General features: G+C 39.9%; 2 protein-coding genes across 2 annotated transcripts in view; one reads left to right on the top strand and one right to left on the bottom strand.

Annotated features, from left to right (window-relative positions):
- Positions 1-3,757, top strand: part of LOC125029446 (glycogen phosphorylase-like) — a 34,625-nt gene extending 30,868 nt beyond the window's left edge. The window contains exons 5-7 of the mRNA XM_047619321.1: positions 338-564; positions 1,402-1,655; positions 1,825-3,757. Coding sequence (XP_047475277.1) covers positions 338-564; positions 1,402-1,655; positions 1,825-3,130 — 1,787 coding nt within the window. The 3' untranslated portion in view covers positions 3,131-3,757. The remainder of the gene's footprint in view (positions 1-337; positions 565-1,401; positions 1,656-1,824) is intronic.
- Positions 3,316-12,500, bottom strand: part of LOC125029952 (peroxidasin homolog) — a 42,613-nt gene continuing 33,428 nt past the window's right edge. Inside the window, 12 exon segments of the mRNA XM_047620143.1 lie at positions 3,316-6,966; positions 7,220-7,294; positions 7,438-7,543; positions 7,747-7,801; positions 7,803-7,917; positions 8,372-8,505; positions 9,121-9,364; positions 9,889-10,073; positions 10,221-10,348; positions 11,300-11,497; positions 11,973-12,164; positions 12,463-12,500. The exon segment at positions 12,463-12,500 is cut by the window's right edge and continues 142 nt beyond it. Coding sequence (XP_047476099.1) covers positions 6,840-6,966; positions 7,220-7,294; positions 7,438-7,543; positions 7,747-7,801; positions 7,803-7,917; positions 8,372-8,505; positions 9,121-9,364; positions 9,889-10,073; positions 10,221-10,348; positions 11,300-11,497; positions 11,973-12,164; positions 12,463-12,500 — 1,597 coding nt within the window. The 3' untranslated portion in view covers positions 3,316-6,839.

Genomic DNA, 12,500 nt, shown 5'->3' with positions numbered 1-12,500 from the left:
CGTTTTTTGCAAAGGGAAATTTAGTTACAACTTTCATTTTCTGTGTGTCCTGATTAGGTGAAATTGTATTATCTTGTGATTACAGAATTACAGAAATATTTATTAATGCTTCAGTCAGAACTATTTTCGTATTGTTTTATAATGATACCCATAATCCAAAATATTTAGTTATTAGTTTCATATTGTTTTTATAATAGCATTGCACCTAAAATGTATTTTTTTCTGTTGTAGTGATTATAACCTATGCAATATAAAATATGAAATAAAAATCAGGTTCCTGTTGTTAATGAAAACAAATTATCAAGTATATGGTGTATCATATGATATTTTGTTTCAGTCAATGATGGTGACTACATCCAGGCTGTCCTTGACCGTAACTTTGCTGAGAACATCTCGCGCGTCTTGTACCCCAATGACAATTTCTTTGAGGGTAAAGAACTTCGCTTGAAGCAGGAATATTTCATGGTTGCCGCCACTCTTCAGGATATCATTAGACGCTTCAAGGCCTCCAAGTTCGGCTCAAAAGACCATGTTCGCACGGATTTCGACACATTCCCTGATAAGGTAAGTAAAGCTGATTTACTGTTATTTCTTTCTGACAGTGATGAAAGATTGTTATTTCCATGTTACATTTTTTTCTAGTGAGTTTTTTTTTTGTGTGTGTGTGTGTGTGTATGTGTGCTGCATATGTTACAATTATTTTGAGAGATGTACCTCTTTTTGATAGATTCCTCTGAATTCCGTTAAATTTGTTTATGTACATAGTAATGATTTTAGTTTATAGAAAAAGATGTCAGACTCCTGACCAGAATCATCCTTTGATATATAAAAAAAACTGCAGTAAACTGAATGTCAAAATTTTGTTCTTTGAGGCTGCCTCATGTTTCCTAGATAAGATAAATACTTGAAGGGCCAGAGGCACAAGTTATGTGCTATCTGAAACAAAAATATAATGCCTGAGAACTGGTTACTCTTTGTAGTTGTAGAGTCCTAATACTTTTATTTCAACTTTAATTATATTGAATACTGTCATATTTTGGATGAATATTGCTATCCTGTAACAGTGCTTCGATTTTAAATTAGCCATTGCTGTATGTAGGCATGGATTCTTCTAATTGTTTTCATTATGATAATCCGAAACTTCATTTATCTAAACTGTATTAGGTTTCTTTAGTATTTCAATAGCTTCTGACACACACAAATAATTTGCAAAGCAAAACACCCAAGTAATTCTCATATAAAGATTATGCATATATTGAACAAGAAGTATTGTCTGAACCTCCTATATATTGGCCAAGGAGTATAGCCTGAACCTTTTAAAATCAAGAGAAGCACAACCATTAAGACAGAATCTAGTAATTGGTCACAAGAATTGAAGTTTGTGGTATGTTCCTATTACAGGTAGCACTCCAGCTGAACGACACTCATCCTTCCCTGGCCATTCCTGAACTGATGCGCATCTTGGTTGACATTGAAGGTCTCCCATGGGCTAAGGCATGGGACATTTGTGTGAAGACCTGTGCATACACCAATCACACTGTGTTGCCTGAAGCCCTGGAGCGCTGGCCCACAAGCATGCTGGAACACATTCTTCCAAGGCATCTCCAGATTATCTACGAGATCAACCATTTCCATCTGCAGGAGGTCTCAAAGAGGTAAGCTCTTCAATAGAAGAATTTTGACTGGCTTTATGAACTAATCCTTTAAATTGAATTTTAATTAATGATTTGCAGTGTAGAAAAATAAACTTAAAGTGTGTGTATGAAGATATGAGTTCGTAATTTAACTACTTTAAATGTTTGCTCATAAATGGTTATCTGACAGGTGGCCTGGAGATTTGGATCGTGTGAGGCGCATGTCCCTGGTGGAAGAGCATGGTGAAAAGAGAATTAACATGGCTCATCTCTGCATTGTGGGCGCTCATGCTGTGAATGGTGTTGCTGCCATTCACTCTGAGATCATCAAGCGAGACATCTTCAAAGACTTTGCGGAAATGAATCCTGAGAAATTCCAGAACAAGACCAATGGCATCACTCCTCGCCGTTGGCTCTTGCTTTGCAATCCAGCTCTTGCTGATGTTATTGCAGAGAAGATTGGGGAAGAATGGGTTGTGCATCTTGATCAGCTCACTAAGCTGAAGCCTCTTGCTAAGGATGCTGGTTTCATCCGTGCTGTGCAAACAGCAAAGCAAGAAAACAAACTGCGTCTCGCTAAACAGCTAGAGCAGGACTATGGTGTTAAGGTGAATCCCTCCTCCATGTTTGATATTCAGGTTAAGCGTATTCACGAGTATAAGCGTCAGTTGCTTAACTGTCTCCACATTATTACTATGTACAACCGCATCAAGGCTAACCCAGGAGCTCCATTTGTACCTCGCACAGTTATGATTGGTGGTAAAGCTGCCCCTGGCTACCACACAGCTAAGCAGATAATCCGTCTCATTTGTGCTGTTGCTCGTGTAGTAAACAATGACCCTATTGTTGGGGATAAACTGAAGGTTGTGTATCTGGAGAACTACCGAGTTACATTGGCTGAACAAATCATCCCAGCTGCCGATCTCTCGGAACAGATCTCTACAGCTGGAACTGAAGCTTCTGGTACTGGCAATATGAAGTTCATGCTTAATGGTGCACTTACAATTGGCACTCTTGATGGTGCAAATATTGAGATGATGGAAGAGATGGGCAAGGAGAACATCTTCATCTTTGGCATGACTGTTGAGGAAGTAGAGGAGCTCAAGCGTCGTGGTTACAATGCTCATGATTATTACAATCGCATCCCAGAGTTGCGCCAGTGCATTGATCAGATCAGCAGTGGATTCTTCTCCCCTAGCAATCCAGACCAATTCAAGGACTTGGTCAACATCCTCATGTATCATGATCGCTTCTACCTGTTCGCTGACTTTGAATCTTACATCAAATGCCAAGATTCTGTCAACATGCTGTACCAGAAGCCAAATGAATGGACCAGCAAGGCGATCATGAACATTGCCTCCTCCGGCAAGTTCTCCAGTGACAGAACCATTGCACAGTATGGCCGAGAAATCTGGGGGGTTGAGCCCTCATGGGAGAAGTTGCCTGCTCCCCACGAGCCACGTGATACAGATATTACCAGAGAAGAAGCCAAGTAAACCGGATTCTGCCAGGTTTGTCAAGTCTTCTGGTTGTATAGAGTTTGCCTGTGGGATACAATATGTGATAGAAAGATAGTTTGTTGGGTATGAACCAGTGCTTTGAGGGGTCTCCTTCCGAAGGGAGATCTACAGTCAGTGTTGGATGATCTTTCTCTTGCATTCTTAGTCCTCCTAATAATGTGTACATTTTTGATATTGCTTGTGGTAAAGTGAAGATTGTAATCCAATATCTATTCTCGAAATTGTTAGGCATAAAAGTAATGTTGATATATATATGAATATATACAGTATTATACACATTAAGTGATATCATGCCAATTGCCACCTAGTCATGAAAAAAACCTAACCCTCTTTTGTGCCAGCTTAATTTTTTTTGTCAGGATTATGAAAAAAAAAAAGCAATCTCATTCTTTCTCTTCAAAAGTCATAAGCAAAAATCAAACTTTAATAAAAGGTAATGTGTTTAGATTTGAGTTGTAGTTTATTTAAAATTCTAAAAGATAGATAATTACTATATTTTATAAATATATGGACTTATCTCTAATGACATGCTTGTTATGAGGTACTGTGCAGTTTTATATTTAATTTTATGTCTGCACTGCAGAATAAAGTTGGGTCTCAAAATGCTTATTTCTATAATACCTTTTTCTTCGGACTACAAAGAAATTACGGGTATTGCCCTTTAAAAGCATAAAGGTTGATTTGAAGGTCAGGTGAACATATATTACATTCAGAAAAATTATGCAATCCTTTTAAAATCATGCTTGTAATCCTTATTTACTAGGATTACAAGCACAAAACATGTAAATAGATATTGTTTGGCCTTTTACTTATCAATGAGAAAAGATTATTGCGGTGTACTGTATGCTTAACGTAGAAATGTATTCCCTTAATAAAAACGGTTTCATCCACTGGAACCTTGCTATTCATGTGATACAAACATTATAATTTAATGGCTTCCTGTTTGAATTTAAGGGCAGAGTATAAGACCATTAAGGATTTTTGTTTTATTATCTTCATGGCTTCTTGTCGAAGGTGGGCAGGTTCGAGAGGGGGCTACCTGGCGAGGTCGTGGTCTGTAGGACAATCTTGATGTGCAATAAAGATATTTAGTCGAGACCAGTCGTCGTTGGTGGGTGGCGGAAATAGAAGCGATTAATTTGGTCTGAACCAAGTAACTGATAAGAGCCATTACGGTCCATATATAACCCTGGGAATAAAGTTACACTGCCGGTCACTCTGGTGAACTGACTCCAGCTCCCGCGTGGCCACTTATCTGGTTTTCGTGCGGTCAAGAGCGAAAAGTTCAACTCACTAGTAAAGACTGCTCGCTTGTGCCCACGATACTGTTCGAACACGTAGACGGATATTTTAAGAGTATGAATAAAAGGCTCATTGTGTAAGGAAAGTGCCCCTACCCATTTCATGTTTTATTTCAATAACTATTGCATTATGACTTCCACTTTGTGATTAATCCTACATAACTTCTGATTGGCTAGGAATATATCCCCATTAACCCCATGTTATCTTCGATTACAATACATTTTTGAAGAGCGTAACCTGATCATTGTATTTTTTTTTTTAACCATAAAGTAAAAGTTGAAACTCGGCAACTGTCAATCTTTTCATTTACTTGTAAGTGATGATATTCGCAGTGGAAGTTATCTTTAAGAGTGGACATTTCTGTATGAATTTACGTCGACTCAAACAGCTCCTCCTTGCAAACAAGTTCACATCTTTTGGTTTGGTTGTTCGAGCTACTAGGGAAATGCAACTGACAGCTCGGGGAGAGAAAACACATTTACGTTAAAGTTCTTAGATATTAATATCATTCTTTGGATCACTACTGATATCCAATGAGTATGTAATATAGGTTACTATGAAAAATAAGTGGCCTTTTCTTCTTTCCTTTTCCTTTTCTTTATCTCCTTGTTCTGTCCACTTATCCTAAGCGCTAAACCATTTTCCATTTTCGCCACAATACTTTATCATAATACTCCCTACTCTTAACTCCTTCCCCAACAATCTTTATCTTATACTATACTCCTAATGGCCTTAGATGTTGACGCGGCAGATGATTTTCAATAAATAAATATTAAATAAGCTGTGGAAAAAATAGGTGCCCTTTATGTGATCCTTTATCTACACCGAAGGCTGAAACCTCATTTATCGGTTGGCTCGTTGGTTTTGTTAATTTGGCAAGAGGATAAAGCGAAATGTTGCCGACATAAGACGAGATTTTATTTGATAGTGTTCGAAATGGGCCGAGAATCAGGCTGATGTTCTGCCCACAGGAACGACTGAGTCTCCAAACTCTGTAGTGCGAACGTATATCATGTCTATCCCTTTTTGCGGACAAAACCATACTTTTCCCTCTCGCTTTTGATGTAACAACACCTTGTTTCTACGCTGGTACTCGTGTGGATTTCGGTAGCGGACCGGGTAGATTAAAATATTAAGGGTAGATTAAAAGGACTTTTAGGATATACGAAGGTTGAAGGTAGATTATTTTTGATAGATATAAGAGTAGTTGAGGATAATTAAAGGAAAGGTTTTAAAGTAGAGAGATTAGGGTAGATTAAAGGTCTACTGTCAAACTTCAAATCTGTTTTGATATATTGCCATTACTCGTTTAGGATATAAAGCAAACGAAACAATTTTAAGGTAACTTTGAATAATTGCATATTGGTGGAATTTTCGCATATCTATAAGCCCTGTACAGTTTCATTTGTAATTATCATACTTTTACGATCAGGTGAAATATGTATTGAAAAGTAAATCCCATTCAACTAATTTCTTGGTCAAAATTGAACTAAATCAGGTTATAAGAGAATTTATTAGATCAACATGTTATCAACTCAATGACAAGATAATAATCATTGTAAGATCATCTACGACAGACAACTATTGGTTATATTCACATTTTAGAACAAATATTAAATATTAAACAGATATTAAATGTTGCGTTTGCTGTATTTTAATATCATATTATAATATTAAAGCACGTAAGAAATTATTGATACAAAATACTAATCCGCATAATATAAGCTAATGTAGATATTCTGTAGGGAAAAGAATTGTAGACATTTAAAATAGGTGTTAAAAACTGTATTATATAAATAGTTGGTCACAAACATTGGCACACAAAATAAACCTAATATTCGGAAAGTTCACGTTATACTCGACAGGCACGGGATCAGTGAACCAGTCCAATTTTCTGTGCATGATGATTATTTGTATATCTATGAAGAAAACATGGCTATTCAAGAGATACTCATGCAATATATATTATGTCAGCAGTAACTTCATAATCTCTATATCACATCATATGGTAACACACAGTAAAACTTCAGGATCTTTCTTACATTACGTCACATTGGTAATAGATATTCTAATATTTTTTTTTCTTCTAGCAGTACTCTGCACATACCATGAATATACAAATTGTATTATAGGTATGATATGCAGTCACAATGAAATATTAAGTCCTGATTTTCTCCTACACCCCAGAATACCGTAAAAGCTTCTAAGACCCTAGGCGTTATGGTATTTTACAGTAATAACATAAAAAAAACAAAAATACCTCATAGCCATTAGTTAATGCCCAATTGAAAGCCCCACGTCAACATTTCGAATTCAAACATCGCTCTTTGATTTCGAAAATCATCTAACATCACCGTATAAAGACAATGGTGATGTCTACTGTTCAGTAACAATTACAATGTGTAGGCGGACAGAAAGAAACACTGTGATGCAGGCAGTTGAGAGTACACCACTTGTCTATACCTGGGAGTATCTTCCAGACGCCCACTCCCCTGCACACGCTCACGGGTCTGTTGAGGAGAAATGGGCGGTTTAGTTGTCATTTTGCTAAATTGTAGGATTTTACTTTTATTTACTCGATATATGTATATTCAAAGAAAAACGAGCTTCAGCATCCTTTTCAGATATGTGGTATCGCGAGTTCCTCTTCAGCGATAATGGTTTACAAGCTTAGTTTATAGTTAAGCTACAATGCACGGACTTAAAACCTTTCAACAATCAAAACGGCCTCTCTTACTTGCTAGACAGATTAAAAATACTTACTCTGGCTTCTTCTTTTCCTCCTTCCAGAGTTTAGCATTCAAAGTCGGATACGTAGCACACCGCCGTTGTTTATTCCTGAAAAACAACACAAACAATAGTGTTGCTAAATTCAGATTTCGGAACTGACAAAACAAGTAGCTGTATTAACACGCTTAAGGACTGAAATTCGGCCATTAATCTTTCTCTTATTTGCACAAACAAATCTTAACACGACTGACCCAGTGGTGTTGGCAGAGAGGAAGAGATTCGGTTGAAGGTATTCCAGTGATGTATGCTCGCACGTTAACGATGCCAGACTCAGCTTGCGTATAGAGGCGAGTTGCTCTGCAGGAAGGCGAAGCAAAGTCGAAGTTTAATCTGATTAGAGCGCCAAGATAGTGAAGACAAACAAACGAACAAAAACACACACAAATAAAAATACAAATATATTTTTTTTCTCAAAAACTTGGGGCCTTTACTTTGCTAACTTGATAGCTCCTGACTACATACTAAATATGATTGTTTGGGATGCCACGGTGCTAACCAACCTGCTGTGAAGGGCTTGGGCTGGCGCCGGTTCTCATACCAGAACCTGTCCCCCTGTCCTGAGGCTGGCAAATTGCTGGCCGATGATGCAGGAGAAAGTCGGTCCGAGTAGGCCGCCCGGGACAGCGTGCTCCGCCAGGCCAGCAGGGAACACGTCGATTTCACTGACATTCCTGCAAAATCAAACTTGCCTTTAAACTATTCAGCGAGAGTGATATATATTTTGGATCTATTTCCTTCTGTATCAAAAGTTATAATACCATTACTTATACTAAGGACTATTTCAGAAAAACGGTTTTAAACTATTCATCGAAAGTGATTATATATATATATATATATATATATATATATATATATATATATATATTTATATTTTGGATCTATTTCCTTCTGTATCAAAAGTTTTAACACCATTACTTATACTAACGGGCTATTTAAGAAAAACGGTGGGATTCATGTCGAACAAATAGCAAAATAGAGCAACGAAGGGAAAAACAAGAAAGCACACGAATATCCCGAAGGCCTTTTCGCTATACACATGCCCTGAAGAAGCAATATAGCCCTTCAGCACATTCGTGTGTTTTCTTACTCTTCCCTTCATTATTCTATTTGCTGGACACTACTAACTGGTATACGCTTTTGAAGCCCTCTGCCACTTCCGGTGCCATGACAGTTGCCAGCTCGTAGAAATTCGTGACTGGTGGCAGACGACAGGCTTTTCTCCAGTCGTTGTAGGGCGGCAGACCGTGGTCCCTCCCGCGCTGTAGACCATTGATAAAATATATACACATACACAAGTATGCAAATATAAATTGTGTGTGTGTGTGTGTGTGTGTGTGTGTGTAGGGGGGGGGGGGGATGTGGGTGTGGGTGTGGGTGTGGGTGTGGGTGTGGGTGTGTGTGTGTGTGTGTGTGTGTGTGTGTGTGTGTGTGTGGGTGTGGGTGTGGGTGTGTGTGTGTGTGTGTGTGTGTGTGTGTGTGTGTGTGTGTGTGTGTGTGTGTGTGTGTGTGTGTGTGTGTGTGTGTGTGTGTGTGTGTGTGTGTGTGGTGTGTGTGGTGTGTGTGTGTGTGTGTGTGTGTGTGTGTGTGTGTGTGTGTGTGTGTGTGCGTGTGCGTGTGCGTGTGCGTGTGCGTGTGCGTGTGCGTGTGCGTGTGCGTGTGCGTGTGCGTGTGCGTGTGCGTGTGCGTGTGCGTGTGCGTGTGCGTGTGCGTGTGCTTGTGCTTGTGCGTGTGCGTGTGCGTGTGCGTGTGCGTGTGCGTGTGCGTGTGTGTGACTATCTGTCTATTTACCTACCACCTACCTATCTACCTATTTATATATATACATATACGCACATACATTTACGCACACACACATGTGTATGGATAACTCTCACCTGGATATTCAGAGCCATGAGGTCGAGGCCAAGCGGCTCGTGCGGGCTAGCGAAGAGCTTGTTGGTGAGCGTCGGCACCAGATACGAGTCGAGGGCCTGGGAGCGGGAGGTGGCCAGGCCCTCGAGCAAGGCCGAGGTGGTGGTCTTCTTCTCGAGGAGGAGGTGCGGGTCCATGAAGTTATCCAGGAGAGGCACGGTCTCGCCCGCGCTCTTCAGGATGTCGTTGACCAGGCTGTGGCCGAACCTGAGGGAGAGGGAAGGGGTCAGAGCCGCGTTCGGGTGTGTTGGTCCTCTCATTTTATCGTGTATGTGCAGGCTCAGAAATATTATTATTATTATTATTATTATTATTATTATTATTATTATTATCATTAGTATTATAATTATTATTATTATATGTGTGTGTGCGTGTCTGCCAGAGAGAGAGAGAGAGGGGGGGGAGGAAAGGAGGAGAGAAGGAGAGGGGGGGGGGAGGAAAGGAGGAGAGAAGGAGAGAGGGTGGGGGGGGGGGAGGAAAGGAGGAGAGAAGGAGAGAGAGGGGGGGAGGAAAGGAGGAAAGGAGGAGAGGAGAGAAGGAGAGAGAGGGGGAGAGAGGGGAAGAGAGGGGGAAGAGAGGGGAAGAGAGGGGAAGAGAGGGGGGGGAGAGGGGGGGGGAGAGAGAGAGGGAGAGAGAGAGATAGAGAGATAGAGAGATAGAGAGATAGAGAGATAGAGAGATAGAGAGAGAGAGATGAACATTAAAAAGCAGCATTCGCGAAGGCACCTCACCTATAAGCAGCAGTCGCGAACACGTTGGCAATAGAGGCATCCACTTGCGGGTCATACGAATCCGAGTACCCGCTCTGCTTAAGCCAGAGGTCATACTCTAGCATTCTGGACTCGCCGAGGATGACAGGCAAGAACTCTCTATACGTTACTTGCTGAACGAGAGCCGATACCACTCGTCGTGATTCCTGTATGTAGCAGGGATGGAGTCAATGATAGGATATAATGATGTAATATAATGTTGTTGTTTTTCTTATCATCACTATCGCCATGATAATTCTCTCTCATTTTCACCATCACCATAATTATCGTCGACACTCTTGGTATGCTGTTACCTGGTAAATCGTTTCGTCGTCCCAGTGTGGATTGAAGGAAGCCAGCTGTCTAGCTAGGTGGTTGTGGACTCTCAGCCATAGTGTGTGCATCGAAGTCAGTCCAGGCTGTTCGTTCACGCGATCATCCCCTGAGGAAATGTTTAGCGTCCTTCGTATTCACGTGATTTATAAACCAGTGGTTTTTGTTTGTACTTTTTGCTACCACGCCTTCTCTCCTTGCATCTACGAATAAAATTCCCTCCCAGATTTTAAAGAAAATTGAAATTATGTTCTTAGTCTTTTTATTGAGTATGAATTATTTGACCATGCCTTCGTTAAAGGAATAAATATTATTATAGAAATTCCTGTTTTTTCAACAAGGGGACACAGGTTAAGAACCAGTGTTATAAAGCGGCAGGCGATACATCTCATTCACGTTAACTGGTCATAACAATTAAATGTCTAAAAATAAGTGGCAAATATCATGACAAGAAATACTTGGTTCGAAGTATTGGTATTTACTAGTAACTAATTCAATATGCAGTCTTCATACTATCAATCTAAAATTCTAAATAAACATTCCGACTTCTTTTCTGAATCTCAATACAATCAGAATATGATATTAAACCTATATCCATGACACTGCAAAACATGTGATCTATAAATATCGTGTTTGTGAGGGATTAACATCTGGACCTCAGACACGGTATATAAAATCGGGCCTTTTTATATAATATGTTATTAATTTTCATAAAGACACTAATCCGTGAATAGCAGAGAAGAGTGTGGTCCCAGATCAATATATTAATAGTGAAAATCTTCCCCTAAAGATACTACCTATAATCAACATGATATAAGAGTTAGCACTATTCATTACTACTATGATTATCACTATTAGTATCAATAAATACCATTTTCATCATTAATGTTATCATAGCTTATTATTATCATTATTAGTATTAGCATTAGTATTAGTATTAGTATTAGTATTAGTATTATTACTATTATCATAACCATTATCATAATTATTATTATCATCATCGTTATTTGCATAGATGAAACTTTTTTACCACCAAGCTCCTCCTCGGCCTCCAACTGACCTGCCTTGAAGCAGAATCCGTCGCTGTGCCCGCACTTGGCCTGCGGCAGGAGATGGCCACTCCCCCTCCCTTCCCCCTGGGTCATGACCAGGCGGCCAGCGCGAAATGTGCGCAGATTTCCCGCGATGTCGATCCTCGATCCGTACACCGCCGATGCGTCGATGTAGGCCGTGATTTGGTTGAATTGTTCACGCGGACCTGTGTGGGTGATGAGGTCGTTATAGGTGGTGGTCGCGTTGGATCGTTTTTTTTTTAAATAAAAGAGATGCTTTTCGTTTTTTTTTTTTTTTTAGTTTGTTTGTGTCTGCAGAGCATCAGAACAAGATAGATAATTTCTTAATACGTGTGTTTTTGTTCCTGTAGATTACGTACGTACCTGTGTGGATGATGAAATCGTTACAGGTGATGGACGTATTTGACGTTGTTTGTATGAAATAGATACTTTTCCTAATAGTTTTGAGTTTGAACATGCGGAAAACCAGAGCAGAACTAATTAATTTCTTAAACACTATACTCTCCCATCTGATCCACATTACTCTACAACCTTTCTTATATTAAAAAAAAAACAACTTTACGCAACCCCAAACAACCTTTCTTATATAAAAACAACAACAACCTTACGCAACCCGAAACAACCTCCCATATAAATAAGCCAAACCAGTCTCTTCCCTACCAAACAGGCATCCTCTGCTGGCCACGAGCGACCTGACGAATCTCATGCAGGTCCTGTTGTAGTAGTGGCCGAAGAGGGGGTCATCGGATACATCGATGGGCTTGCAGTCTTTGGGGGCATTGTAGAGGTCATGGTAGGGCTTGCCGTCCTTGCAGCAGGTCAGCGGCATGGTCTTGTTGTTCTCGATGGCGCCTCAAGAAACGAGGAAAATGCCGGTGATTTTGGTTTCGTTGGGTGTACTCTCAACGGCACACAAGGAATTATATAATCATGTGGATATAAGTCTATATTATGCATTTCATATTGTAAAAGGTTAGTTTTTAACATGAGCCTATATATAGTAGCATTACACTCTCACACACTCCCTCTCCCTCTCCCTCTCCCTCTCTCGCACGCACACGCACACGCACACACACACAGACACCTTTTTCTGGCGATTACAAAAATAAGCAGACACGCTTACAGACATCTGAAGAGACAGGCCACCTACCAGCAGACTCAGGTGTGTGGACGAGATCATGGTCAAGA

The sequence above is a fragment of the Penaeus chinensis genome, chromosome 10 (assembly GCF_019202785.1).
Source record: "Penaeus chinensis breed Huanghai No. 1 chromosome 10, ASM1920278v2, whole genome shotgun sequence".
Taxonomy (NCBI): Eukaryota; Metazoa; Arthropoda; class Malacostraca; order Decapoda; family Penaeidae; genus Penaeus; species Penaeus chinensis.
Note: the sequence above shows the minus strand (reverse complement) of the source record. Positions and strands in the feature narration are given on the sequence as shown.